This window comes from Varroa jacobsoni, unplaced genomic scaffold (assembly GCF_002532875.2).
Source record: "Varroa jacobsoni isolate VJ856 unplaced genomic scaffold, vjacob_1.0 scaffold_814, whole genome shotgun sequence".
NCBI classification, from domain to species: Eukaryota; Metazoa; Arthropoda; class Arachnida; order Mesostigmata; family Varroidae; genus Varroa; species Varroa jacobsoni.
In genome coordinates this window covers 278,813-304,731 of record NW_019213716.1, presented here as the reverse complement: position 1 = coordinate 304,731, position 25,919 = coordinate 278,813, and the positions used below count along the sequence as shown (strand labels likewise).

Genomic DNA, 25,919 nt, shown 5'->3' with positions numbered 1-25,919 from the left:
TTTTGAAGCTGACGTCGCGCAAACGCTCACCTCATAAGGCGAATTCACAACGCCTGTACTATTTGCATAGGATCGTATGAATATTCGATGTAAATCATTAGTGATTCACCATATGGATACATTGATCGGTCGTAAAACGGGTTTAAGGCGATGCTTCCTAGACTCGAAAGGCAAACGTAAATGGCGCTCGCTAGAGACAGACTGTAACTTATTTCAGTCATTTGAGATGTTGCGTCGTCCACGGCCATTGTCCACGGCCTTTGGTAGCATTTAGCTACAATATCTAAGTTAAACAATGTTTTTGCACGACCTTTGAGCTAAATTCATATCCGTTTAATAAATAGTAATTATAGTTTGATACAGTAAAATAAGCTTTTTTAGCCAATTTGAATAAATAATCTTATTTTGCGAAATTTCTGAGAAAATGGCAACATATGCAATTTTTCTATAGATAAATGTATATACAAGTTACATTATTGGAACTAAACACGTGCGCGCCGGCAAACAAATCTCATTCTGAAATCTGAGCGTTGGCCAGTACTTGCCGATATGCGCAACCCCCATACGTACATAGTAAAGTTCTAGTTGTATGTGGAGCGAGGTGTACGAGGGATACAAGTAAAAAGCGAACTTCCGCGAATCAGAAAACGTAAGTAAATCGAGCCGTAGCCGTTATAGGAATTATTTATTTATCTTTTCTAGTTCTTCGGCACATTTGTTACATTCGTTCATAGTCACGTTTGTTGCGTAGCGAGTAATAATCTATACCTATAGCAACGTTACTTCTTCATATTCTATGTATCTTCGAACAACTTCTTTACAAGGTATAAACCTATCTGAAAATGATCAGAATCGAAGTCACCACGACCTACGAACTTAGAAGTGCTGATTAAATTTAAAAACCATTTGCTTTTTTTCGTTCTATTTTATGACAGTGCATGTTTGATTTTGCCCACTGCGCCTAACTAAAACAGAAGTGTACGGACTATTAGAATTATAATGATATTATATCATCACCGTCATACTTGACATCGTCCTCACAATATAAAAAAACTGTTTAATTAATCATGATAATTACGTCATTCCAATAATCGCAGTATTTACATAAAAAATGTACAACTGTTTTTAAAGTAATGTGTTTTACGCCGACCTATATAGCGTAGTGTGGTTTTTGATACAAGAGGGCACTGCCGAAACTGCTAGTAAATGTTGTCGACCAGCATCGTTTCTAGGATTAAGGTATAATTACCGTAATGTAGCATAACGTAAATGAACATTTGTTGATTTGTTTGTAGCTTCCGTTGCCCTCTGCGTGTGGTAGAAACACCATAATATATGGCAATAGTTCGCGGAACGTAAATATAAATATTAGTAGCCAAAGCTGGTGTGTACAACGAGAGGCAAAGTTATTGTTTGCTGACATTTTTATAGGTAATAAATAGTACCGAAGGAAAATTCGAACGGGGGTGAAACAAAGCATCCGGGATGTGGGTACCTTCAAACGCGTGCATCTGGACCGAACGTAATTTGCACCTACGTTAAAATATCACAAGGGCATTTTGTTTGTTTGTTTGTTGTTTTCCCTTTTCGAATGATTTATGAACGAATATGCAATGCAAAATCAATTCTGCTATATTCGAAACTCAGCGCTTATACCTATTTTAAAAATAGCGAATGAAGTCATTAAAACTCGTTGTCATATAGGAATTGAGTGTCATTTGAATTAGTCATGGTAAGTTTATCTATCTAAATGAGACAGTACTCATCACTATCATAAAGCGTCCTATTTAGAGCGTTAAGTAGCGCTCATGACATAATTTGCCCGGTCAAAGGTCCGCAAAAGGCTATACGACATTAACTTCTCATTCGAGCTTCGCCTAGGAAGAACCAACAATGTAGCCTGCAGATAGGACGCCTGCAAACGAAGTCGATCTGTAGTACCTTTGAATTTTGAGCTTCATTTTTAGTTCCTTGAATGTCAGGTCACCGAGGTATCGAGCAAGTGTAACCATGTAAGTTCATCACTCTTAGCTTTTAAGTGCAAGCTCCTTCGTATTAAACACATTCTATTCACCGTCACCCGGTCGTATTGCAAGGCCAACAGCTGATTGTGCTGTATTTCTGTGATCGTTCTCTACTGTCCGGCTAATTGTAACATCTCTGACATTTATTTGTTCTTGCATTGATACAAACTACTACCATTTTCATATATTTCGTTCGCATTGCAACTTGTTAGATATTTACACAATATGGCTGACTTCTTCCTTTCGATAACAACTGTCGAAAATACCTTGTAGCTGTGCAATCCAAAACGCAGTTTAAAACACGGCGCTAAAATGGAATTGTGAAAAATTATATGACTGACAGCAGCCGAGCTTGCTTTTGTCTGTGTTTCTAAGCTGTCTCACTCGAATTTCTACAGACGACCACTGTCGGTTTGTATAAAAATACAATTGCGTCACACTTCATGAAGCTATCATAATCAATGGCTAAATTAGCCAAATAAAATATTATCCGAGTGGCTGACTAACTTTAATACTTTTTTCATTTAATTTATTCTAATTTAAATGAGTCGTTCCTCCGGTGGAGGTTTAATCACATGAGCCATCTCGACCCGTGAGCCATAGATCTCTTGGCGTGACGGTGAGTACGTTCCTCGCGTTGCCCGTTTTCTTTTCGCCACCCGGAGAAATAGACCTAAAACACAAAGGGCGGTATTTAGTCAGGTTTTATTCATTGGCTAGACAAACAATACTATATAACAAACGTATTACCAATGGCAGCGGAAAAAAGAGGCGCGCTCCACAAATAAAAAAAAAGGTTTTGACACGCAGCGGTAGAACCTGTAGAAAAATGTCAGCTTGTGTATTATTTGGCAATATTGGACGTTTTGCGCGTGCTGGACACGTTTAGTACTGAAGACGGCGTATCGTTGCTTAAGCGTCGTATATTACATAATAATCGACATGATAACGCTTGCGGGGTGTGCTTGTATATGTGCTCCGCGTGTGACTATGGACAACGTACCAACGGCAACGATAAAGCAGAGCAGAAGGACGCAGGCAGCCGAAAGGCCAACGATCAGTCGTACGTCAGATGAAGACAGTGCTGTCCGCTGCTAAATTAGGAAATGGCAAATATAACAGTCAATTTTCTATCATCGTTATTATGATTCCCGAAGGTGTAAAGAGGGGTCTGCATATCTACTGTTTCAAATGCGCATTAGAAATTATTAAGCTTAGCCCTGTATGAGTAGAGAACTTTCCCGTTCGTTTTATACTTACATCTTCGCATCTTTGTCCGGTAAAGCCTTCGGGGCAACTGCATACGAATTTGAGATCATTATCCTCAAAAGGTACACACGTACCTCCATTTTCGCAAGGATTTTGGTCGAAGCATGTATTGTTGTAGGCACCTGGCGGTTAGATACGTGAAACAAAGAATAGAAATAAATGGCAGTGACATATCTTCTCCAGTCCACCCTACTAATACGAGAAGTAGAACTCTTTAAATTGATTCGAACGAAACGCACACTTGTCTTTTCATTACATTAATGAAAAACTGCTCATAGTTGGGTGCTATATTGATTATTGTCGTTTTTCTATACGTGTGCAAAAACAGTCAAATATTTGAGAAGGCAGAAAAAGCCTACTGAAATGTATTACATACATGTCTGTCCAAAGAAGTCTGGCGGACAGCGACACTCAAATGAACCCCTCAGATTTTTGCAGGTGCCACCGTTGAGACATTTCTTTAAAAGGCATTCATCAATATCCTGCTCGCAGCGTTCTCCCTTGAAGCCAGCTGGAAAACCCAAATTACAATTAAATGTATTAGATGCAAGTACAGGTACGGCGGAAGTCATGGCTATGTAACATTATAATAAACTTAATCGATCCGTTCCGGTGTCCAAATTAGATAAAGATCACAGTGAAGCTTTAAATAACAGAAATAGAAAACTGCGTTTTGATGAAAACGGGTCCTTGATGGATTGCCTAGTAAACATAGTTCCTATACACACTTCCTCATAAAAACAACTTACTTCCGCTACAGTTACAGGTGCGTCCCCCCAAGTGTTTTGTGCAGGTGGCGCTATTTTCACAGCCATCAACCAGACAGTAATCGATCTCGAAATCGCAAATATGACCTGTGATAAGAATTAACAGCAGTAATAATATTGCAATTACACATAAGCAAATACTACCTCTTCAATGTGGCCAATGGATGTGTTTTTACAATTGAAAGCCTACTGGATTTGTTTAGACCGTTTATACTTTCTTGAAATGTATGGATTCCTTACAGATGCTCTGTCCATTTTGATATATGGCGTTTGGCCTTGTAACTGAGATCCAGTGTTCGAATGAGGACCTACCTCCATAGCCTTTTTGGCAGACGCATTTAAATGTTGCTTCATGGTTCAACGATTGACAATGTCCACCATTTAAGCACGGTTGTGCTTTGCAGAAGTTCTTGGGGATTTCACAATCACGTCCCTCGAAGCCCGGCGAACACGCGCATTCGTACTACAGTAAATCACATCGTATAATTTCATTGTTAATACAATCGAGTTACTATTGTGTGCAGTATATTCTGTTGGCAGTGCTAAAATACCTCAGTAGAATCTATCTTGTCGGTCGGACCTTTCGGATCGATTTTCCCGTACATGATTTTCATTAGAAGACACTAGCGGGTTTTCTGTCCCAGATAAGATTCGGGTCAGCAGTAACGTTTTGTCAAGGAACGGAAATAGGATCAGCAACATTTAATGAATAAATGTTTTTAGCTAGACTCACAGCAATGGCCGTATCTTCGACAGGTGTTCGATTAGCGCACGTTCCACCATTGAGACAGGGCACAGAATTGTAACAATCAATAATGCGCCGTTCCTGCAACAAAGAAAAATTGCTATTCTTAACTGATTGTAGCTTTAGAGACCAGTGTTGATTTTTTTTTATCTGCTATTGTTGAACTTGATATACGGTTTATATGAACGTAAGCTTTTACCACTATATAATACGGATCGTTAACATCCTTTTAAAGACTCTTTATTTAAGTATCTTACGAGATTGTACATTTCCTTTTTAAATCTTAAGCTTTTCGAAAGTTGACTTGTGACGCAACTCAATCGCGACTATGTGTTGCCACTGGGAACACGTTTCACGTCTATTTTGACGTGTAATGACACAGGATAGCATTTACTACTAGTGATGTTACTGCTACAAATAATAAGTAAGTGGCAAAAACTCAATGAAAGAAGCAATGACTGGTTCTGTTAGGAAGCGAGGCGAACAGATGCATATTTGCTACCTGGCAAAGAGGTCCATCCCAGTCATGACTACAGAGACAAGAGAAGTTTCCTGGAGCAGTATCCTCACAAGTGGCTCCATTGCGGCAGGGACTTGAACGGCAATAGAAAATACGTTCTTCGCAACGCGCGCCTTCGAAACCTTCCGGACAAACACACTGGTAGGACCCAACTGTGTCCCGACACGATCCTCCATTCTATAACAGCTCATGGAATTAGAAGAGATTTGAGTTAGTCGCATTTGAATGGCATCTGGTATACAGCGGCATTGGCATCATCGTATTTTATATCATTTTTGCTACTTTAACTCCGATTGCTAAGACACAATGGGTGTGTAATACGCGGAATCTTACGAGGCATGGTTCAGACAAGTGCGTGCATTCATCGACATTTTCCTGACAATTGGTGCCCTGCCAACCAGCTTTGCATTCACAACGAAACGAAAGAGTAGGTTCTCGACATTTGCCTCCATTATCGCAGTCCCCCTCCCAGCAGAGTACCAAGCCGATTGTGGGACGAGCTGAACCGACCTACGAACCACAAGTCATCGAAACACACACAAACGTTGCCCTTTTTTTTTTAGTAAAACTTCAACAAATTACGAACGAAGTTCAATGTTTTATAGTCATCGATCCGCTCGCTGTGTAGACGATGTTTAGTTGTTTTATTTCTCGAGTGGACTATCTTCAACAAAAAAAAGCACGACTGAGCTACCTGCTCATATATCACTGCTAGTACCCACCATGATGAACTTGTTCTTTGCCGTACTGTTTGACAGTTGTGAATCCTCGAAGAAGGGTAGAAGAATTCCACCTATCCGGACTTCGCCGAGGGCTCCCTTCAAGCGTTCGCCAAGACGAATCTCTTCGAGTGTCGACCCGAAACTCAACGGCAAACTGAGTTGTATTTCCGTTTTCATGTTGTCAACATCCATTTCCAGCTAAAAATGCATACGGTATTTGTTGAATTGTATCGTGTTACCTGCGATTGACTATTTTAAACTATTATTATTACTACTACTACTAAATACTATTTAATTAGTATAGCAGAGACCTTGTTGGGAGCACGAGACGTCAGTTTGAAGTGGTGCCACTGGCCATCCGTAACGGGCTGTTCTCCGACATCCACCTGCAAGGTGTTTCAAAGCGTTACATTTAGCACAATTACTTTTACTAAGATAGGTAGGTTTTCGCCTACCTTTTAAAGCTTATATTATTATCAAAGAATGCCTTATATCGGATCGAAGCGTTTTCACATACGACGACATTTTTAAAAGGATTGCGAAGTGAGTTACCGTTTGTCCGTTAGCGTTAAGACGCACACGTCCCTCGGGAGAGACTCCGACGCGCAGGAGTTGACCAGGGGATGAAATTTGTAGTAGATCAGCTGCTGATTCAAGAATTACCTGACACGTACAAACGGTATAGGTCATGCAGGCGCCAAGCGAGTTGTTAACCAGGAACGATTTGTTCACTTGGTTGAAACTGATTTGTATTAGGACTATTAAGTAGTAATTATCTTGAAAATTCCTCTTTCTTGTACAACCTTATTCACACTACACAGTGATTATTATATAGACGACTAACGCTTGCTCTATTTCGGCTCTATTTCGGAATCGAACAAATGAAATGCATGTTTTCGTTGGAAGGTGCATATCGTCATAACAATTTTAGCGTACTTCGGTCCTGCATCGATCTTTACGTATGGCAAAACCAAAGAAGGCCTCTGCGTACGCGGCTAATCGTGCACACTAAATGAATAGATAGTAAGACGCGCACCTTCAACTCTAGGGAAGTAGCGTTAGCAATGGCATTTGCGTCGAGTGAAGCTCGGTACTCGAGTGTTGTTCGTCCTTCGAAAGAAGCATTCGACACGCATTCAAAGCCATCCACAAGGTCCTGACATTTCGAAGAACCGGGACACAAGTATTTCCTGAAACAATTACCATACAACAGTTTTCTTAAATTGGATTTATTGAAATCAATAGTTACACATTTAGTACTTGATTCGCATAAATTTTGGCTATAACACTCCACAAAAAAATCAATAGGAATAAGAAACTATAGTCATGCGTACTAATGGCGACCCACTCAGCGGAAAGATAGTACTTGAATGCCGAATGAAAGCGGTCGCTTGTTTGACCTAGTTATGCGCTATGCACATATACAACTCTGATAAGGACAGAAACACCTCTGTTTCTGCAAAACTCTAGTAAACATACCGGCAGGGTTTGAGCTCTTCGCATAAGGGACCGCGGAAATCTTCAGTGCATCGACATTCAAAAGCGTTGAATATGTCGACACAAGATCCTCCGTTCTGACATGGATTCGAATCGCAAACAGGATCACCCTAGAAAATCGATAAAACGCTCCTTAAGCGGTTGCTTAATAGGAAGCTGTGAGTTTCAACTGCTTGGCCAAGTCCTGGCGCACACCTAATTCACAACAGAGACAATTGTTTATGGTATTTGTAACAGGTAAAACAATTTCCAGAAAGAAAAGATTAACTAAAAACTGACCATTTGACCTTCAATGACGTTATGTCTTTCGAGTGCCTTTCCAAACCAAAGTCCTCCAGCATCTTGAAGCTTAAATGGTACGTGGCGATCTCCAACTCGCACATCCTGCAGAACTCCTTTTAGACGGGGGGTGTTTCCAGTAAGGTCTGTTACACCCTCAATCTGTCTTTTGTATCTTGTTAGAGCTAACGTATTTTCAACGATCAACGGACCTGCCGTTGAAGTAGGTGGGGACGCCGTAGAAGTCGAAGTTATAGCAGGTGCTCCTGTTGATGACTGTACAGGTTGCTGATCAAGTGGAGTGAAGTGCGTGGTTAAAGGAGCTGAAGTCGAAGAGTCTAAGCTAGTGGATATGTTTACACTTCGTGCAGCATCTTGTGCTCTCATTTGTGCCGAAGCAACGAGTTTCTGTGTCTCACTTTTATGCGTGTTCATCCAACCGAGGTGAAGCTCCGTTGCCTTTAACGATCCACCGTTTAACGGAAGCGAACGCATGGCCTAAGCAAAAACAACACGTAAGAAGGGTTATCATAGTCGCAGAGCAAAATAAAACGGTTTTCCGAAGGAACACGTTATATTCGAATTATATATAATTCGTATCCAGTAATTATTATAGAATCACATATAAACAGAACGCTCAATGTATTGACAACGAAATTAGGGAATGCCATTACAACTAGAAAACAAGTTTTAAGGAATAATGAGTAAATACTGTTTTTACCTAATCATTGAAAAGCCCTAGGAAACCCACACATATGAAACTTCACAAGTAAACACACACCTTATCAACTGTGACTAACAGCGCACTTTGATTTCTCTGAACGTTTATGAAGTGCTGCTGGCCGTCATTAAGCTTTACGCTATCCACCTGCATTTGATACACCGTAGAGTCAACTTTCAGGATGACTTTAAGATGAGAATGCTCTAAAACAGCAGCGAGATAGCTTTCCTGAAGCTGTTGTGTAGGTTCTGTACCTAGGTAAAATAGGAGACCCAGTGAACTGCGGGTCATTACAAACAGGGATACATCCGTCGATCTTGAAATGCTCTCTGCCTCTTCCGGTTCAATCAAGATCTGAAATAAATTCAAGAGGAAGAAGGAATACGAATTTAGAAAAAGATACTAAACCTTCCCAGGATTTTCTAAATTTTCATAATGCAGGTCCTATCCCTAGATGCGAATCGGTAGCACAATAAATCGCTACCCTTCCACTCTATATATATGTCAGTAATTGATTCGACAATACTCGCAGAGATATGTGTCAGCACTGAGGTTCTGTACGAAACAAGTAGCAGGTATGAGTAGTAACCTGTTGCCATACTGCTTTTATACAATGGTCAAGAAAATGTATCGTGTGGTACCAAATCGACCTTCTTCAGCAAAGTAAACTCAAAACAAACTTCTACGCGATGTGGATAAACCTATCACTCACTTTTACCCAAGAAACATTTCTCATAAATCCGAAGGTGGCGGCTGGATAGGATTTCTCGCATAGTTCACCGTAGAACGGTCTCCGACAAAGACAAGACCAACTGAACCATTCATCGTGGCACTAAAACATACGCATACGACACGAATTTATGGTTAAATGAATGGTCACCAAAAGCACCTGGTTGGTTGAAAACAAAAATAATCTTCAGATTTTTTTTTTTGTAAATGAAAGGGCGTTTGCGTACCTCGCCTCTATTTTGACAGAGCGTGTGTGTGCATTGAGGCGTGCGGACGCAGATATCCGACGTTCCATGTAGATGTTCGATTTGCCTTGATGGGATCATCAGTTCGTCGTTGACACGTACTTGTTGCATGCAACCAATGTATCCATCGACGTATTTAGCTGTCGAAACATCGGCCGAACCAAGTACAGCTGACTTCACGTCGCCCCCAAGCAATATGCCCTCCACTTCTCCGTGGAAGTCACCTACGAAAAAACGTAGTTTCTATTTTATCCGCTACTCGATAGCCTACTCTGTGTTAGTCTTACATAGTAAGCCCATGCACTAACAATCGGTTCATGTTCTATCAGGAATGGCAATGGAAGCTAGCACTACCTTGAAAACCTAATCGGGGTTTGAATTAAAGCATTTACTTACCAACGAAAGCTTCGATACGTCCGTGAGCGGAAATAGCTAGGGTAAAATTTTTCCATTCTGCGTCATTCAGGTTACTTCCTAAACGAAGTACATCTCGGTACCTCTGCGTCACTACCAGCTGGCCTAGATGAATGCCTACAAAGGTGTCCTTTTCTAGAATAAGGTAACACGTAATCGAATGATGAATTGATAATGTGTCGTGCGGATACCTTCGGCACTCCGAATATTTCCAGAACATTATATCTTGGATAACTAATTACATGCTTTAGTTAAGGCGTATTACATAGTTAAGGCGTAAGTTTTTAAGAACGGTGGGTTCCATCATGTTGTAACAAAAAAATCAAAGTTTACTCACCGGTAAGCACATTTAGGCCAACGACCCGCACGTGTCGAAGAGATGTACGAAAGAATAGCGACATTGAGAAGTCTTCCCTTCGGTTACTGAACTGCAGTTCCCAGGCAGAGTTGAGCTTTTGAAACGACACTGTCGTGCCTGTTTCACAATGTCTGTATTAAGCCATATAATCAGAAATATTGAAAAAAAAAATTAACAGTCATCGATTATCATATGAAAACAGATTGCCAGTATGTACATGAGCCAAAAATCATTCTGCAATAATAATAAGTTGCTTCATGATTTCCTCGAGAAAGTTGTTTATTACTTCTATGAGTTGTCGAGCCAACTTCGCGATAGGTCTTTGTCACTACCCAGTTTTATGCTTAGCAAAACAGTTTGAACAGAAATCAGCGGGAGCTATTGTCATACCTGCCAACGTATCCCGAATCGCAAAGACACCTGTATTGGTGTTTTTCCTCAGCATCGAGGAACGGATCGCACTTCGAATGCTCCGAACATCCATGCTTCTGACAGCCAACTAGGGCAGTCGAACAGTTTTTGTCACCAAAGCCGCGCTCACAAGAACAACTATAGTCGCCAACCAAGTCCTGACAACTACCATGGACGCAAGGAATAAGACGCTCACATTCGTCGATCTCTAACTCGCAGAATTCACCTTCGAAGCCCCTATGACACTTACACCTGATACCGTAAAATAGAAATGCTGAAATGCACAATAGTGGCTTTGGTGCATATAAGTTTAAAAAGATTTTGTTCCTTCTATGTTCACAGCCATTTTCTATTCTATTGATCGACTGAATTACCCACCTATAACCGTTGATCTCATCGATACAGCTTCCGTTTCGACACTGGTGATCAACGCAGTCATCTGAAACGTGCCAAATCCATCAACAATATATAGGCATTAGCATAGAGCTCAATTAGCTGGATGAACAATACGTACGTTGATTTAGACCGTCTGTTTGCTAATGCCCGCCTCTAAGGTAAGTCGTGACGATAGCCATAGAAAGTTCGGTAAGTTTTCTAATGGAGTGTGTTGTTACCCAGTTCACTCGGGAACAATTTCCACTTACCAATATTAGTTTCGCAATGAACTCCGGTAAAACCATTGGGACAAACACAAATATAGCCAGCGGCGTCGCTCTCATTGTATAGAGGAAATAGACTGAGGTAGTTATACGCGTAGAGAGTCCGATTGGATCGTTCTAAACAGGTGGCGCCATCGAAGCACGGATTTAGTTCGCATTCTGGTACGTCCACCTAGACAAAAATTAGTAACACATCACGCATATATTTTATACAGTTAAATAAGGTCTGAATCAACGTTACTCACCATCTCCCACTGCATCGTTTACAATTCTGTTGCTCCTGTGTCTTCGTCGTAAATAACCATTTTACCTATAGATGTATTGTCCGTTTCAGAGGGCTCAGACGAAACATACCTCACATGTTTTTCCAACGAAGCCGGGATTACAATGACAGGTGAACTCATTGATTCCATCTTCGCACATACCGCCATTTTCGCAAGGCATTTCGACGCAGTCGTCAATATTTGTTTCACAACGGTTCCCTTTGAAACCGGTGTCTGCGCAGTCACAACGAAAGTCGTTCACGAGATCGATACAACGGCCATGTTCACAGGGCTGATCCGCGCACTCGTCAATGTCGGTCTCGCAGTTCTGACCTGTGTAACCCGGAACGCATGAGCACATGTAGTGCCCCACGCTGCCAAACATTACAATACAATAAAGCACTTTCATTTGACTATCAGAAATCATCGAGGACTTCAGGTGTTGAGGTGCAATGGTTGTGTTTTTATCACCGTACCGTACACACTTGTTAGCTGTTCATGTTCTAGCTAGCGTTCTGTTTAGTACAGCTTTATGTCGAATCATGTTCTACCTACCCCAAAAGTAACTAATTGGCCTTACCGATCATTACACAGAGCACCATTCTTACAGGGCTGTAAGGCGCATTCGTCTATATCAATTTGGCACAAGCGGCCTGTGAAACCAGGCGCACAGAAACACTCGAACCTAATGAGAAAGCAAATTCAGGAAATAGGGTCCAGGTTAGCATCACCAATGGAATACACACATAGATGTTTGCGCACGGTCGAAAGTAGAAGACGACGACTGTGACTATTGAACTTCAACGATAACAAACATCTAGGAAGTCGTTTTGCACCAACAATACATTGATTCCGCATGAAGTGCACATACAGCTTTTTTTTTGTGTATAAGTAATTATAGAAAGTACTCACCTATTGATCATATCGTTACATGTAGCCCCATTCTGACAAGGGGATGAAAGGCATTCGTCGAAGTTCACTTCACAGTGTTCCCCCGCAAAACCCGGCAAACAGAAGCATTGATACGAGTCATTACGATCCTGACACAATGCTCCATTCAAACATAACGTAGGATTGCATTTGGAAACAATCTGAAATGAAAGCTAGAGTTAATATGGTGAACTTTTTTTTTTAATACGAGAGCAGATGATAGCGTTTGTGAACCTAAGCAAATTATTATTATCGAATAGGACAAATAACATAAACGACGTTTTCGAATGTAATTGGTACGCTAAGTAAACATTTCTACAATATATATAACTATGAAAACACATTTACAGCGGATCTGACTATCAAACAGTTAATGTCCGCTGCTGACAATGACAAATCGACTAAATACAACCTCGGTGCAATTCTCTCCGGCCCGTCCCTGTGGGCAGTGACAAATATGTCTGCCTAGTCGGTTGATACAGGTCGCGCCCTCGAAACAAGGGTTAGGTTCGCAGCCGTTAAGTTCCATATCGCACGCATCTCCATCCCATCCCTCAGGACATCTGCACTCGTAACCGTTGAGTAAATCATGGCACGTTTGCTTGCCGGGACATTTCACTCCCGCACAGTCGTTAGTATTTAGCTCGCACATCTTCCCGGCGTAACCCTGTGAGCAAAAGACAAGCCGACACCATATTTAGGTTATTATTTGCTCGAATAACGTCGACATTAGCGCTAATAATATTTGTAGGAAATCAGCCGATAGTTTCGATAAAGATTTGTGCAAGCTTACCCTGCAGCGCGTCATTCCGTCGTTAAGACGTACTTATAAAAAGTGCGTGTTAGCATACCTAGCGTAATTAGCGTAGCGATATTTTACGTAACATTTATTCTGTATGATATTTTATGTAATCCTATTCTGTATGTTTATGTGCTCGTTTTAAGCGCATGCAATTGCACGTGGTTTGCAACTACCTCCCAAACCGCTGTCACATTGATGTCAGTCTGTAGCACGTACCTGGGGGCATAAGCATACGAAATCATTGAGTCCTTTCGAGGTGCACTGGCCGTTGTTGTTACAAGGTGCCTCATCACAAGCGTCTACGACATGCTCGCATTCGACACCGTAAAATCCTAAGATAAATCATTATAGGTGAAAGTCACTTAGTACAGAGAACGCAACTTATATATATACATATATATAGATTATATTATCCGCAGCTATACGGATGGTAGGTTAAAGAATACATATATTTAAGCAACATGATCGATTTGACAAAGGACAGCTATACGAGAACGAAAGCTTCTTCGGAGCATCCGTGTCTTGCAAAACTTATATATGCCGTTATCCGGCAGGTACTTACCGTCAGGGCAATGGCACGCTCCATCATCCCCGCAGCTAGCTCCGTTCTGACATCTACATGCTACAAGAGAAGTGCGGGCGAGATCGCAGTGTTCCCCCGCAAATCCTGCGTCACATTCGCATATTGCATGCCCATCCTATGCATCGACGTTGCGACAATCATATAAAAGCCACATGTGTGTTTACAAATAAACTATTATGCTAGATTTTATAATAAACATTTAAAGACGCCTTCACTTAGATTTTTTTACTAGTATAATCGCTCACTAACCGTTAGCTTCCGCTCAATGAGCACTTCACTCTACTACTAAGTGCTCACCAAGCTATTATTGTTATTATTACTAAGCACTTACTAAGTACTGGTCCGGTAATAAAGGACATGGCACTGCATAACAAGCCATCGCGTACTCTTGTACATAGGAACAAGCAACATGTTATGTACTTTACTTAATTGTCATACAGCTTACCACATAAATATCATTTGAATTTTAGACAGACCTGTTCGATACATTTCCCGTTGGCGCCGCACTGGTGAAACGTGCACGGAGTCCCCCGAGGAACTAAAACAGGTAACATTGAAACATTGCAAGTTTTTCCCATAAAACCTGTAAACGTGCATGAGACGTTATTGCAATATATACCAGCAGCCTGTTTGGCTGCCTTTATATCGGTACATGCCTCATTAAAGGCAGCCAACCAGCCAGCCGGTTTCGTTTTGTACTGTGCCGTGATAACGAAAAAAAAACACCAAATGGATGCATTGTCTCGCTTTTGGTAAAAACGGAAAAACTATAGCTTTATACGCCAGCTGAGTACAACGTGTGAACCCATTCCCCCTATAATATCGCTTACGAAAAAACAGACACCAACCTGGTAAACACGAACAGATAAAATCGTTGACAAGATCTACACAATGCCCATGATTGAGACATGGGTGACCTTCGCAATTGTTTTCGTTGATTTCACAAAGTGGACCAGTAAAGCCTGGCACGCAGGTACAGTTTGTCGAGCCTGGATTAAACGATCACAATTTGCATAATCCCAATGTCAAAGAAGAAAATCGTTAACGATAGTTCGTTGCAGGGACATGATGATGATGATGTTTACCAGATAGCAACATAGGTAGCAGATCATACACGTTTTCAAAAGCCTATTTAATTATGTAAACCGTGGTGATAATGCTTAGTAGTGGTCCAAACCGTGTACACGTTAATAAGTTCTCATTAAACGTACCTCTGGCCGAACGAATTACTATTACTAGTATGGCAGAATGGTAAAAATCAACATAAACTAATAACGGTTCGCGAAAGTCATCAATAGGCAATATGACATCGCCATCCGTACAGGCGATTTATATTAAACTATGTACCTTGTATGCAACTCCCTCCATTGGCGCAAAGCGCATCATCACATCTTCCGCTATGTTTGCCACTGTCCTGGTCATATTCGCAGTGACGTCCGCCAAAGAGTCCTGGACAGAGGCACGTATACGCAAACCCGTTGCCCGAACAAGTCCCACCGTTCCAGCAGGGCGCATCTAGGCACGAGCGTGCAGGCAGGCACGATCCCTGATTGAGCACGTAACCGGGCTTGCAGTGACACCTGAAATGTTCATTTTGGCTTGTTATGTCTCTCCTCCTAAAAACTCTCCGAGATTGCAAAAAAAAAAACACTATTTGCACTGCTATTATGAAACCAAGCAGGTATCATTATTTCAACTCTAATAACCGTTCTTCACTTGGCAGGTTTACAGACATACAATACGATCCATGAAAAAAAGCTTACATTGTCTTATATCTGAGATCAAATAATGATATGTTAACCATATACTAGAAGCTAGGATAGGAATAGGGTATATTTTATAGGAGAGAAAAAAACGATCGATCTGATTGACGCGTACTTTCCGCTTCGAGCATCGCATGCTGCGTGTGGATCGGCGCATTGTTTGTTGGCAGGCTTTCGTGAACAATCAGAAACCTCGCAGTTTTCTCCCGTAAATCCTGCGGTACACTGACAATAGTATCCGGATACTGTCGCACTGTAGATTGGTAAACATAGATTAGTAATAACGATAACAATATATCATCATAATGCTAATGGGTAATCTGATTACTTTAAACTCTCCATTATTACCGCTACTATTTTATTTTAGATTTGTTTCTTTGCTACGCGGTCTACGTCATAATGTTCGATACCTTTACTGTTTCGTAACACACTTTCTCCGATCTCACGATTTGGTTTCACGCAAAGAATAGAGGGCTACACGACAACTATACAGAAATACAAAAAACCCCTCTCAAATTTTTAATGAACCCCCCCCCCTCCTCCTCTCTCTCTTCTTTCGGCTGAAATGAACGCATAACAGCTTAATTGTCTACGTTCGCATTACGGACATGCATTATCACTGGATACTTAGGAGACATAACTTGAATCTATGTATCATTAAACTGTCACAACTATATCAAGTTCTGTCGCCTCAAACCGCTTTAGCATTGAAAAAATATATTTGTGACTTTTAGTTACAAAAATCCGGAATTTGTTATGCCGTGAAAAAACAATAGGAATATACTGGAAAGCTTGAATATGGTTTTACTAATCGTTGTAGACATTAAGGACTATTGCGCGATGCTTATAAGATCCTGCGAATTTTTATTGGCGCAGTCGTACGCGTGTTGATTCCCGAAACCTCATCGAGTCAGGGAAATTGGATAGAGTTCTGCAAAGTCAATTCGACCTATGTGCTTGAAATCACATTATATTGTACCAACTTGCGCCAGTGTTAGAATAGAACAAAGTATGCCCTATACGTCAATGGCGATCGTATAGAGCGTTCACCTTTTAAAAATAATCAAGTCCCCAATCATCAACCCCATCCAAAGAGCAGTAGGGCAGCTGAGGCGCTGGTCAACAGGAGGGAGTAATCGAACAAAACTAGAAAGCTTAATGCTGTGAACTAGAGAGCTTATTGTTCGGTCCATGCCGCTTCTATCCTATTACTCGGTCGATTTCAAACGATGATGCTCCGATCACTGTTCAGTGCTGATAGAACTGTCTAGTTCCCTCCATTTTTTTTTCTTTTGCTTTTGCTTGGTGCTTCTTACCAAGTCTTCGCCGTCGTGGTCTTCTATCTCGTCCCATACGTTTTTTTCTTACTTATCAGTTGTTTGTGGCCGGCCACGAATCATTTGCCAGCGGTCCGACATGCGTAGCGTGCATTGTCTTTCGTATCCTTTATCACCCCTGTGGCCCAAACGGCTATCTGATTGTATAGTAATGGCGGCTGTAGTCCGAATGTGTGAAGATCGACCAACCACCATAATCAGGGTCAGGTATTCCCTGTCCTATCGATCAGGTTTATTTAGACTAGATCGAGCGTCCTATGCATTCATTGGGCGTATAGCGTGTAGATCTGCTGGCTATAAATGTTTGCGCCCGTTCTATTTGGCCACGGACAAATATCTGGACGTGGACACAACAGATACGTGCGGATAAGGTCACACAAAAGCAAATTCACGTTTTGCTTTAAATTTTTCCCCTTGTGTTTTATAGTCTTAAGAGGCCAACAGCAATATATCGTCATGATACTACCGCTGCTGGCGTAAAAAGTCGGCCCTGCAGCTTCGTCCGCATATGCCGATCAAAGCATTTCAGTCGGGAATCAAATTGGCTGGCCAGAACATAGAAACATGATCGCATGGTCATGATGACAGTTAAGGGACTACTCAGGTGCAATACTTAAAACGAAATGATAGCGCTGGCGACGCCAAAAGAAGGTATCGTTCATCTAAAAAGCAGTTGTTCAAAACAGAAAGGCAGCGACACCTGGTGTGATGGGTTAGCTATACCATACGACGAAGAGTGGACGTTGTCGCGGATACTCGTTTCCATATTGCGCACTTCCGTGTTATTGGTCATGATCACCTCAACGAAGATCGTCCAATGCATGAAGCGATTGCATTGTCGGCAAGAAAAATAAAGCGAAGATAAATGATTCGTATAATTATATAACAAAATACCAATAGCGATCTGCTTGAGCTACGTCGTTTAAATTATAGGCATAGTAAATTACCAGCGCGAAATTCACCCAAAGGCCGTTCATTTTTGGCCGCCGACAGGCAAAAACGCGTTACTATAAGAAAAAATGATTGGTAGAAGTTTATTCATTTATTCGTAGTGAGCATCAGTCCATAATTTTTAACTTTCTTCGATATTCTTACTTTGCCTTTCACTTCTATAATCTGAAGGTACCAGTTTTTGCTCAATACGATTACTAAATCGATACGTATTGCATTACGTAACGCTTTGTAGCGATTAGTAAAGATGGTAGCGGAACGTACGTAAGCGCTGAAACGAACGCGCAAAAACAATGATGGAAAGACGCTTAATTCCACTATCTATGTGGAAGTCAGGGTGTACGAAGGAATAGATTTCGTCGCAGGGAATCGAGTTCCTCTATGTTAAACTGTGCAACAGAGATCATAATATGGCTACGGTAGAAGGTTTATGCACACCACCTTATTTCGACTTGGTTTGCACATCTGTCAGATGACGTTAGCTCTGTCCGACCATGAGCGCTTCCGGAACAAATCCATACCCATTTACGCCGTTTTTTTTAGTTATGAAGAATTAAAGTGCAGGTAATTTAACTAAGACCATTAAGGCCTTTAACGATGTTCTAGGTCCATATCGACGGATTATAGGAGAGCGACACTCAATGCCTCTACTTCATTCAGACAAGCACGCAGACACGCGCACAGACAGAGCTTACTGCCACTGCAGCAGTTGCCTCAATCCTCTCGTCTTCCCCTTTTTGTCGTGGACTGACGTCTTTTGGTGACCTATCGAAAGCACCGAAGCATTTACCATACAAAATACTTTTCGCTGCGTCGTCATTGCTATTACAGTCAGTCACTTGATCACACAGACGCACACTGACAAATACGCTAGCGACTTGGAACGCTCTATGGCCTACTTATGGGCTGGTGTTCGTACCGGGATAGCGCTTGTAAACAGGGGAAGAGCTGCCAGATTGCAAACGCCGACAACTGCCAGCGAATTCGAACGCCGTCCCGCTGCTGTCTACTAGCGCTTAAAATAAAATGAGCTTTTTGTTGTCGTCAGTCGTTCATCAAGTCGACGGCAGGCGGGTGGGCGTACGAATGGGACGAGAAATGCGGGAAGGGCGAAGGGGAGATAATAAATCTATACGATAATAATAATAGTTCCTAGGCGCCCTCTTTGCATAGTCTTTGTGACTGAGTAAAACGCGTCACAGTTAACACTTCGAAACGCAAGAACGCATACATAGACGTATACGCTCACGAATCGCACGACCGCATCATAAATAATAAAAGCACATAAACAAAGGCGAGAGAAAAAAGGGGCGTGGGCAAAAGCAGCACGAAGTCCCTAAGCACGGACGGACTGTGGCCGTCACGGCACGCAAGAAAGGATACTGCCGTAATATGGACTGACACGTACGCAATGACAGTTTTAAGCGTAGTAGTCAACAACCGTATTTCCATTCATCCAGGTAATAAAAAAGTCTCCATGCTAAGGCGGCAAATCTTAACTGAGCATATGGATCGTTGTCGTCATTATGTTTGTGGCTTGCGTCTTGACAAAATCTCGCGAGAACACCACCCCGCTTGCCCGTTCAGCGTGCGGCCACTTAACCGGTAGCTGTTGTACATCCATAGCGTCTGCCTGACCGCCCAGCTGAACGATCAGTCCGGCAGCGAGCTAGATAGCTGACTAGCAGAGCGACGCATCAGCTGTCCTGTAAATAACTGAACTACAACAGAATTTTATAGGAAGATATACTAAGAAAGGCTGGACTGCCAAACGAAGCCATAGACATAGACTGTCTGATAGCTTTCCACTAAAAGCGAGGACTGTGCATGCCTTTTGTAGCTGTTTCGCAGCTATCTCAATTGCCCTCCTTAATGTGACGCGTCCAACGTGCGCCGCAAGCTAATAATAAGTCTTAAACTTGCGGCATTCGGGTTAGCGTTCACTGGCGTTAGGGCTGCTGAAGTGGAAGTTGTCGCCGAAATGGCAACAAGGAATCGGTTAGTTCGACCTTCGAACTTTCCGGCCGCTCGGCAAATCGTTTATACCCACTTCCCCACCTTGTCGCACGATAGTATCCTGACGATAAAATAATGTTGACGCAGTACAAGACGTCGTCTATGTGAACGTAGTCGATGTCCATTGTAACTTGAACTGATCGACCGGTTCCTGTTTATCGTTGGCGAAACTTAGCTAGCCTTAGATGACAGAATGGGATAGTTCTACGTTAACTTGAGCTAGGCCTTCCCGCTTCAACTAACTATTTAGCATTAGCAGACCATTTTGTTAGAAACCCGTGAGGAAAAATCATGGAACTGGCTGAACAAAGAAGCTCGACACAGAAACTTGTTAAATTACCCAATACGCAATTGGGCGAGTTCCGGTCTACTGGAGACTAGATCACACCAGATTTCAATAATCCCATTGCAGATTACCAAGCTGACTTCATATTCGCTCGAAGAGCGCACCATTTTACAAATTTATCATAAGACCCAATTACTAATAAGGTCGGGAGTTACAATTTCTTTGTTTTATCCCGTTCAGATAGTCGTTTTCGTAGACAACAAAATATTCCAAACAAACAATTGACGATCGCTTTACCCTAAAACGACGGATGGAAGGTATGGATGATGAAGGATGAAAGTAAAATAGACATTACAACATGAATTTTTTTTACTACCGCTGTCTGTAAAAAAAAAAAGTGTGTCCGGATCCTATAATATGTATAAGTGTGTATCTCTGCGAAAGCTAAGGCCAGGGCTTTTAACGAGAAACGTTACGAACAACCCAACCCCTATCCTAACCCATACATGGGTACGGACAGAATGAGTAATCTCCGCTTATTTTGAAGTGGAAATGACGATACTTCCATAACTTTAAGAGACGGACATTTAGCTCCTGAGCGTCCCTGCTGCTGTTAAATTTAACAGCCGGGATAAATTTCAATATGACAAATGCAAGCGGTAGATGCTCATTTTATCAATTCACAACCACTAGAATAGAATATCGAAGTCTTTCGTCAATGTAACGCAAAAAAATCAGCCGGGGACGAGTGGAATTACTTGGCACGACGTACGGGAATCACCTCGCGTTTGGCTACAGGGAACAATAATCGATCAATGATAAGCCACTCCCGCGAAAAATTCAAATACGAAATTATTGATGCAGCATGAGTGCTTTTACAGCTCGCAGAGACATAGACAAATGTCTCAGTCAGTTAACGCCCAGTGACCAGATGTACGTGTCTCAGCTATTACATGTAAGTTCCACGCCTTCATTAAATAGCGCATGCGCTAATCGCACGATATTCGGACACTGGTCTCTCCCAAACATGTATCGCGTCAAGGGTGCAACCATGAAGAAGCACTCTGGGATATGTCTCACTAAAATTTTATATTCACTACAGGTAATTGTGCATCGTGATAGTGGCTGTTTTTTTTTCAACAGCATCCAGTTTGAGTTTTGATGTGAAGGCTGATTAAAGAAAAAAAAAAATTGACTAAATTGATTGTCCGAAAGATATAGAACAATGATACCAAATAGCAGATCATAATATAGAGCACACTTTTGTTTTCAAATATAGATGCCCGTTCTGGTGTACGTTTAGCTTTCGCAAACGACCAGAGAAGCTGAAACTGTTCGTAGCGATCTCCTCTGCCACGGAGCTTTTCCCCGACACAAACAAAAACATCGGAAAATGCTAAGGTGGATATATCACCAAAAAACACAAGGTGCCTGACGGTAGCTCGATGTTAAATTTTTTAACTGAAATAAATTACATACTACTAAACTATTATGCATACGCAGTCACTAGGTGCAGGCAACACGAGAAGGGGCGCTGAGTGCGGATGGAAGTTTTGGAATTAGTGGAACTTAGTATTTGATTCGAAACTACAGCCTGAATCAGGAAGAATCGCTGCAGGCCTCTATTTTCTGAACTAGCTAACCAGGGTCGTGGACGTTTTCTTTTCTTTGAATAATTTTTCATATTCTGGTAGAAAAGATAACTTTACGGAAACGCGCCAAGGTTAGTTCTACTCCGACCAGATCAATTATTCTTTGGAACTTTCCGCCCATAAAATCAGACTGAAGCCTAAAATCTCAAAACGTTTTCACGAATGATCCGATCGCACACCGGTAATGATTCTGAAAAATAAGGCCATCTCTGTCATAATCATGTCGTCATTTCCGTCCGACAGGACGATCTAGGGAGCCAATGTTTACTTGTCATTCGTTCCGGCCATTCACGTGTATCAACATATTTTCATAATGCTTCGCTTGTATGGCTCAATCCGCTTGCTTCGGTCGTCGGGCGTATCTTCATTCCGTAACGTTTTTATCTCGCTACTACCGCTCCTATCGCTTCTATCGAACACCATCACAAAGCTACAGTGCCGAAGTCGCATAGAATAGGTCTCGCTGGTTTCTTGAAGATCGCAAGACGCATTCTCAGCCTTAAAGTTCGAAAACAATACATTCTACCAAAGTGAACGCCTTTAACGCTGGTTAGGTACAAAATGCTTCGTCTAAAACACGTTGCGTAATTTTCAGACACTAACGAACTTTTTTTACTTCGCCAACTGTCAATCAGATTAGTGAATATAGTGAAACAGGCTATACTCTTGTCCATTACGTAATCTTCATTTAGCTGTACAAAGGTACAGGGCTAAAAATCAAGACACATCTCCAAAGATCATTTTTTTTTTTTTATCAGTGACAATAGTTAGTTGTTTATGCCTTCGGTAATTTCTTTTCATAATACCAAGTGACAAATAAAAAGAAACAGTTCTAGATTAAGGAAGAAACCTGGTAAATTTTTATACAATGTGCAAAAAGAAGGCAGCTTATTTGCAGTACAGATTATGATAAATACAGTGATCTTGACTATTAGTACGCAATTCATATATAGATCGAGTGATAGATAGAGTGATTTTAGCGTTAATAGCTACTAACGGTTTGTAATCCATCTGTAATGAAAACGATAAGGCTATAGTCAAATGCAACTCAGGCTGCGTCAGCTCGGATTCATAGCATTGCAGAGAAATCATTCTCGGACGGTAGAAACACTGAATATAACGAAAGTCCACGATAAGTCTTAAGTATAATGACGTTCAACTTACGTGCAGGTTCCACCGTGGTGACAGGGCCCTCCGGCGCACCGATCCACGGCCCGCTCGCATTGGTTTCCCTCGAACCCCTTGTCGCACACACACTGCAAATGGGCATCTGATCGTTACACGAAGAACTACAAGCCAGAGTTACTATTATGGATATCAATAAGTGGCAGATAGGAGACAGACGGTCTGTTCTAGCAGTCAGCATAATAGCCGGTTTCATTTCGACACCTCGTCGACTTCACGCAAGCTGCCAGCACTTACGAGCTCTTTGCCTTCGCAATATAGCCGTCTTTTAGAAGTGGCGACGATATGTATAGCGAAGATGCCGACTAGTGGGTATGACGAGGGCGAAGGCTATACCGCCAGATAGATATGTATGACTGACAATGATTCTATTTTTTTTAACTGACAGACGATGGTGGTGGCTTTTTTACAGTTCCTGTCGATGACGATGCGATTCTCTCTCTATTTGTCCTACAGTCCTCGCGACACGGGAACTGTAGACATGACTACGGATCAAGTTGATTACATACATCTAACATAACCCTGTAGTACGTGCAGTCGTACAATGCCCATGTAAGCTGTTTTCGCATAGAGACTCAGGTCAATTTCGCAACATACACCGCAGAACGAGAAAGCGTACAGAAAGCATCAATATCAGAGCGTATGAGATCGTGCAAAGATGGAATAATACAAGTAACAAATACGAAATATTCGTGGTTGTGCGCGTTAACTTAAAGTAAATTTGATAAAATTCGAAACACTGCGTTTGCGTTTATTGCGAATCATCTAATCCTTTCCAGGTGTTTGTTAAAAGAACATACATAAATTAGCCGCTGGCTGTGTCAGTTAACTCGTTAACATTGCAAATCAAACAATACGCACGTATTTTTCAGTACTTGCCAAGATTACGTCTCGTGAACGGTGTCCATTCCGTAGTCGTCGATAATAACTAGCTGTCGATAGCTCGTTATTATCTCTCTCTCTCTCTCTCTCTCTTTGATAATGGTCTTTCACTTTTGGGCTCAGCACCAATTAACAGGTCTCGCCGTAACGAGACGAAACACACAGAGCGTTGAACACTTATGCGTAACATAGTCAATTAAACTTGTCATACTTTATTCTGTTTCCTAGTCTTTCTAGTTTATGCATTTTTCATTATAGCTATGTAATGCGTCTAATTACTCAATAAATGACCAGTAAAAACATTCAGTCATAGGAAACACCTGCCTGAAATCCTCCGTAACGGTCAAAACAACGGCCCCTTCCGTTACACGGTGAATAATCCTCTATGCACTCGTTCCTATTAATTTCGCAATTAGGACCGCGGAATCCTGCAACGTTTCACACAATTGTGTTAGTCGCGTTTTTATTTATTTTTTTTTTTTTTACGAACTACCTGAAAAGCCATTATTACATAGCCAAAGAATAACCATATCCATAACCAAAGGCTTAAAGCATACACTGTAGGAAGTATGCGTTGTATTATACCACGGTACATTATAGAAATGTAAGTTAAAGAACATTTCTTGTTCAACAATGGCACCACGTCAGCCAAATTACAAAATTGTTTACAAAATCACGAGAGAAGCTACATTAGCTTTTTTCAAGCTGGCTAAATGTGAGGCGCATCATAGGGCTATACATTAACGTATAGCTGATAGTAGTGCTATTCTGTCGTACTTCACCAATAAGGGACTTGCAGTAACAACGTGTGATGCTTGTGGATCATAGGATGTAGATAGTACGAAATCGTGTCCTGCTGCTAATGGCCTTCTTCAGTATTTGATAAAGTATGTAACTCGAAGCTCATGGGCTGATGGACGTTTGAAATCCCACGTTTACACAATGTAAGACTCTGGACAGTATGAGCTACATAGTCGTTATTTAGTCACAGAACAAACTTGACTAGTATTGAAGAAATGCGTCCCACGAGTAAATAAACCCATTCCTCTAAGCGCAACAAGCAGAAACACTTCCTCTATGCTGTAAAACACCGCACCATATCTACTCAGTGACTGAGTAGTTGCTGAAGACCACTATTCAAACTTGCGACAATAATAATTTCGACTCAACGGAAACCGCTCAAAGATCTATTGCCATTATTCTATGTGAGTAAGGCGAGGTGTCTGCAGTCCAACATAATCTACGTGAAAAAACAAGCCAAGCTTTTTTGTCTAGGATTATCGAAGGCGAGTACCGAAAGGGAAGAAATGTATCGAAGACAAGCACTCAATCTTCTAAATAGGAAACGTTTGACGAATAATGATAACAGAAACTGCTTTCGGTTTATCGAAAAATGCGCTTCGGCATTTTTCGAGGTGCGAAGCTGCATCTTTTACCGCACACCCGTACGGTTATTCTTGACGATGGCACCAACCGTACTTGATAACCGCATGCTGTCGCCAGGCCCGACAAGAGACCACAATACAGTTACTTTAAACAACTGTAGGTGCCACATGAAAGTAGCTACGATGTCGCGTTTCTAATCAGCATCTGTACGAGCATCTACCTAAAAGTATGGACGGGCGTTGGTGTTGCGCACGATACGAAGGTGGTCAGGCTCTAAAGTGCCTTCACCAAGTTTATGCAACTACAATACCATGTATTTTGAAACATACATAAATGCTCTCCCTTTCAACATGGCATTACATTAGGGAAAGAGAGCCATATTGGCACCTTTAAAAAACGGTGCCAGTATCTCAGTTGCGTCCATTTATCTGCATATTCGGATATATGTCATTTACATAGCAACACAACGTTATTTGCTTGTTAGTACAAGTCAAATAAACGTGTCGGTGAAAGACTGAACCTC

General features: G+C 41.5%; 2 protein-coding genes across 2 annotated transcripts in view; both read right to left on the bottom strand.

Annotated features, from left to right (window-relative positions):
• Positions 1-654: 654 nt before the first annotated feature.
• crb (cell polarity complex component crumbs) lies at positions 655-23,680 on the bottom strand. The gene is made up of 35 exons (XM_086969919.1): positions 23,638-23,680; positions 23,108-23,213; positions 15,817-15,954; positions 15,286-15,518; positions 14,787-14,927; positions 14,415-14,521; positions 13,918-14,053; positions 13,572-13,687; positions 12,966-13,220; positions 12,536-12,714; positions 12,204-12,308; positions 11,715-11,997; positions 11,346-11,532; positions 11,080-11,140; positions 10,681-10,953; positions 10,270-10,421; positions 9,915-10,067; positions 9,501-9,742; positions 9,257-9,376; positions 8,605-8,898; positions 7,824-8,321; positions 7,527-7,654; positions 7,084-7,237; positions 6,600-6,710; positions 6,359-6,433; positions 6,048-6,245; positions 5,659-5,835; positions 5,308-5,502; positions 4,794-4,886; positions 4,373-4,523; positions 4,043-4,147; positions 3,670-3,804; positions 3,285-3,415; positions 3,028-3,118; positions 655-2,697 (listed from the first exon to the last, which is right to left on the bottom strand). The coding sequence occupies exons 1-35, from the start codon at positions 23,678-23,680 to the stop codon at positions 2,564-2,566; spliced, it is 5,700 nt and encodes a 1,899-aa protein (XP_086826045.1). The 3' UTR covers positions 655-2,563.
• Positions 23,204-25,919, bottom strand: part of LOC111264033 (protein crumbs) — a 42,970-nt gene continuing 40,254 nt past the window's right edge. The window contains exon 11 of the mRNA XM_022839612.2: positions 23,204-24,438. Coding sequence (XP_022695347.2) covers positions 24,314-24,438 — 125 coding nt within the window. The 3' untranslated portion in view covers positions 23,204-24,313. The remainder of the gene's footprint in view (positions 24,439-25,919) is intronic.